At 56.6% G+C, this 4,895-nt stretch overlaps 1 protein-coding gene across 1 annotated transcript in view; it reads left to right on the top strand.

Moving 5' to 3' along the window:
• Nucleotides 1–1,178: 1,178 nt before the first annotated feature.
• NEFL (neurofilament light) overlaps nt 1,179–4,895 on the top strand; it is a 5,465-nt gene continuing 1,748 nt past the window's right edge. Inside the window, exons 1-3 of the mRNA XM_027701932.1 lie at nt 1,179–2,260; nt 3,562–3,686; nt 4,507–4,823. Coding sequence (XP_027557733.1) covers nt 1,208–2,260; nt 3,562–3,686; nt 4,507–4,823 — 1,495 coding nt within the window. The 5' untranslated portion in view covers nt 1,179–1,207. The remainder of the gene's footprint in view (nt 2,261–3,561; nt 3,687–4,506; nt 4,824–4,895) is intronic.

Consider the following 4,895-nt stretch of genomic DNA (forward strand, 5'->3'; position numbering starts at 1 on the left):
CTGCCTTTTTGAGCATCCCATGCAGTCTGTGCTCAACACATCCCTGCCTGCCTTCTGAGAAAGCTCCACTACAAAAATACTGCCTTGTTTTAGTCCTTGTTTGAATCCACCCGTGGCTCCCAACCTGCCTCTGAGGCAGCTGCAATGCAGCTGTCCAGCTTTAATCCCTGTAGGAGCCAGATTAGGGAAGGATAAATGTTCAGTCCCTGTGATCCCTGTCTCAGACAGACTTGGCTCTAGGGAATCTCCAGGAACAGAGGAAGCCAAGCCAGGTAACCAGGTATTGATGTCTCCCACCAGGACTGAGAACCACTCTGTGCTTGCTGCTTCCTTCTTGTAATGAAAGAACAAAGAACAGAGCCAGGCTTCCCCTGGAAGAGTCCAAGGCCAGGTTGGACGGGGCTTGGAGCAACCTGGGCTGGTGGAAGGTGTCCCTGCCCATGGCAGGGGGTGGGACTTGATGGGCTTTAAGGTCTCTTCCAACCCAAACCATTCAGGGATTCTATAATTACCTGGTTATTAGGAACCACTTGTAACAAAGGACGTGGTGAGGATGCAGAGGCTCGACAGGCTCTCATGCCTTGTGGGAACTGCAAACTGAAGGGAAAAAAAATGCTATTTACACGTGTCTGGGGGTTCTGAGGTGCTGCAGAGAAGGCTGTGTGTCCTCCCAGCCTCGCCGAGGCGACCTGGGACCTCCCCGAGGCTTCTGCCAGGGCGGCTGCTGGGCAAAGGGGGGATGAGGACACAGGGGGGTGTCGGACACAACCTGGGCGGCTTGGGGAGGGTCTGCAGATAGACCTGGGGGGTGGTGGGTCCCAGCAGGGCTGAAAGCACCAGAGGTGGGTCCGAGGCTGCCACCGAGGAGGGCAGAGGCAGGTCCGAGCAGGGGCCGTTCCAGCGCAGCCCGACCACAGCCCCCCGCGCCCGCGGTGACGCCCGGAGCGCTCCGAGCATCACCGCGACGAGACGATGCTCGGAGCCACCCGGCGCTGTCCAGGCATCACCTCGCCGGAGCGGTCCAGGCATCACCTCCCCGCGGCGACGCTCGGAGCCCTCCCCGCGCCTCCCTCACCGCGGCGACGCCGCCGCCGCGCTCCTCCCCGTGCCCGCCCGGGGGCCGCGCCCGCCCGCCCTCCCCGCCCATAAATAGCGGCGCCGGGGCATCGCCCCTCCGCAGAGCAGCGTCTCGCCCCCCTCGGCAACCATGAGCTCGTACGGCTACGACCCGTTCTTCCCGTCCTACAAGCGGCGGTACGCGGAGAGCCCGCGCATCCATGTGTCGGTGCGCAGCAGCGGCGGCGGCTTCGGCTCGGCGCGCTCCGCGTACTCCAGCCTGTCCGCGCCCGTGTCCTCCGTGTCCGTGCGGCGCAGCTACGCCACGTCCAGCGCCTCGGGCTCCCTCCTGCACTCGGTGGACAGCCTGGACCTGAGCCAGGTGGCCGCCATCAGCAACGACCTCAAGTCCATCCGCAGCCAGGAGCGGGCGCAGCTGCAGGACCTCAACGACCGCTTCGCCTGCTTCATCGAGCGCGTCCACGAGCTGGAGCAGCAGAACAAGGTGCTGGAGGCCGAGCTGCTGGTGCTGCGGCAGAAGCACGCCGAGCCCTCCCGCTTCCGCGCCCTCTACGAGCAGGAGATCCGCGAGCTGCGCTTGGCCGCCGAGGAGGCGACGAGCGAGAAGCAGGCGCTGCAGGGCGAGCGGGAGAGCCTGGAGGAGACGCTGCGGGGGCTGCAGGCTCGCTACGAGGAGGAGGTGCTGAGCAGGGAGGACGCCGAGGCGCGGCTGCTCGAGGTGCGCAAGGGCGCGGACGAGGCGGCGCTGGCGCGGGCGGAGCTGGAGAAGCGGGTGGACAGCCTCCTGGACGAGCTGGCCTTCCTCAAGAAGGTGCACGAGGAGGAGCTGGCGGAGCTGCAGGCGCAGATCCAGTACGCGCATCTCTCCGTGGAGATGGACGTGTCGGCCAAGCCCGACCTGTCCGCGGCCCTGCGCGACATCAGGGCGCAGTACGAGAAGCTGGCGGCTCGCAACATGCAGAACGCCGAGGAGTGGTTCCGCAGCCGCTTCACCGTGCTCAGCGAGAGCGCGGCCAAAAACACCGACGCCGTCCGGGCCGCCAAGGACGAGGTGTCCGAGAGCCGCCGCCTCCTCAAAGCCAAGACGCTGGAGATCGAGGCCACCCGCGGCATGAACGAGGCGCTGGAGAAGCAGCTGCAGGAGCTGGAGGAGAAGCAGAGCGCGGATATCTCCGCCCTGCAGGTCGGGGGGGCTCCGCGGGGTCGGGGGGTTTGGGGCTGTCGGGGGCTCCGCGGGGGCGGGAGAAGATGCTGAGCTGGAGGGTCGGGGGGTCTCCGCAGGTGAGGGGTCTGCGTGGTCCGTGTGGGGAAGGGGGTGCGGGTGTCAGGGTTTGAAGGGTTTTGCGGGTAAGGAAGGTTGGGGATGATGGGATTCTGCGGGTGAGGAAGGCTGGGGATGATGGGGGTTCTGCGGGTGAGGAAGATTGGGGATGATGGGGTTCTGCGGGTGAGGAAGGTTGGGGATGATGGGGGTTTGTGGGTGAGGAAGGTTGGGGATGATGGGGGTTCTGCAGGTGAGGAGTGTCAGGGTTTGAAGGGTTCTGCGGGTGAGGGTGTCAGGATTGAAGGTCCCTGCAGGTGGAGGGGGTTTGTGGGGTTCTGCAGGGAAAGGGGGCTCAGGGCTTACATGGTTCTGCAGCTGAGGGCTGTGAGGGTTTGAAGGGTTCTGCAGCCGAGGAGGGTTGGGGGTTATGGGGCTCTGCTGGGGAGGGATGAGAGGTTTTGCAGGATCCTGCAGGTGAAAGGGGGTCAGGGTTTGCAGGGGGAAGTTGTCAGGAGCATCCCAGAGATGGGATCCCAGAGATGCTCCTGCTGTACCTGTATTGCACACAAGTTATCCCAAAATTGTAGTGCAAAATGCCCCAGAGCTACAAATATAATGTATCCCGGATCCATATCATAGATCCATAGATCCATATGATCCTGGAGATGGGGCACTGCTTCCAGCTCGTGCCAGAGCTGTGTTGTGCATCTAAACTGTGAGGTATCAGGAAATCATAGAGCAAAATGCCCCAGAGCTGTAAAGAATTATCTGTATTCATTCATTCATTCATAAAAAACCCCACAGAATTACAGAATATCCTGAGTTGGAAGGGACACATGAGGATCATCGAGTCCAGCTCGATGGATATCCTTTAAAAAAAAATAAAGATATTAAGCTGAAACTAGAGAAAGCACAGAGAGGCTAAAAACCCAAATGAAATTATACACCAATTTCCTGTGTGCTTTTGCACTTGGATACCAGAAAATTGGACTCTTTATGGTAAATAGCAGTGGAATAATAAGGTGTAGATACAGGGCTGGGAAAACCCTGCCAGGGAAGGCATTAAATGTTGCCTTTTTGGCTGAGGGTGGAGTGGGAGCTGTCCTTTTTTTATTTTTCTATCTGCTAGAGCAAGATTAAATTAATAGGATTGGAGAAATCCATTGTAATTATTGCTAGGCTTGGAAGAATTGAGGATTTTATGCTGTTGCATCCACCAGGATACAATCAACAAATTAGAGAACGAGCTGAGAACCACGAAGAGTGAAATGGCTCGGTACCTGAAGGAGTATCAGGATCTGCTCAACGTGAAAATGGCCCTGGACATCGAAATTGCAGCTTACAGGTATGTGGAATCCAGAACTAGGATCAAATTCCCCTTCTCTTCAAGAGAATTCATGTTACTTGTCATTCCTCTGGCAGAAATTTCCATGGATGGGTTTAATCAGGTCGTCTCTGGTGTGTCATTGGGAGAAACTGTGATTTATTTTGAGTTTTTTTGAGGTAAAATACTTCTTTAAAGCAAAATTTTTAGTGAGTGTAGTTTTTACCTGGGCAATACACGATCTCAGTTCTCCATCTTTACATATAAAAATACCTGTTCTGGGCTTAGTGAAGAGATTTTTGTAGCAGTGCAGATTTCTGGTTCTCAGAGTGGGAGATCCCTGCAGTGCTCTCGAAGAACAGGTTTTCTTTCCAGCTTGCAAATCTGCAAAGTAAAATATCTGCCAGCAGAACTGCTTCTAAGTGGCCGTGAGGTGTTTTGTCCCCGATGCCGGGAGGCAGCTCGAATGCTGAAGCAGATTTTCTGGGAATGCCACAAGGGGGAATCCTGAGAAAGCTGCTAGACGAGGGTTAGAGCTGCTAAACCTCGAATGGTCGGGTCTGCCTGGCTCTGTGAAACCCTGCAGGCTGCCAAAATACTCCTCTGACTTCCCCTGCCATAGCAACCTGACTCTAGAGGGTTTTTCGTGTCTCTTCTAGCAAGGAAAAGTATAAATTCACCCAAGATGGGCATCTCTGAAACAAATAATTCCAGGAAGGCAGCGTAGCATTGCCTCAAGTTATTAATTAGGGGCTAATTTTGCCCTCAAAGCATCCCAGTTTCTTGCTGTGTGGCTGGATCTGCTGCAGAAAAAAGAAATAATATTTTTTTTCCCTCCAAGGAAACTTCTGGAAGGGGAAGAGACCAGGCTCAGCTTCACCAGCGTGGGCAGCATCACCAGTGGCTACACCCAGAGTGCCCCCAGCTTTGGCAGATCTGCCTACACGGGGCTCCAGTCCAGCTCCTACCTGATGACAACCCGCTCCTTCCCCACCTACTACTCCAGCCACGTGCAGGAGGAGCAGATCGAGATCGAGGAGACCATCGAGGCTGCCAAGGCAGGAGAGGCCAAGGCAGCTCCTGCAGAGGAGGGGGAGGAGGAAGAGAAGGAGGAAGGTGAGGAAGAAGCAGGAGAAGAAGCTGAAGAAGAGGAGGAAGGTACTTCCAGCTCCTTTCAAATCCCTTTTTTTTGTCTTTCAACCCCGTTTTTTTTGTCTTTCAACCCCGTTT

Source organism: Neopelma chrysocephalum, unplaced genomic scaffold (genome assembly GCF_003984885.1).
Source record: "Neopelma chrysocephalum unplaced genomic scaffold, ASM398488v2 Primary Assembly neopelma1_175, whole genome shotgun sequence".
In the NCBI taxonomy this organism is placed as follows: domain Eukaryota; kingdom Metazoa; phylum Chordata; class Aves; order Passeriformes; family Pipridae; genus Neopelma; species Neopelma chrysocephalum.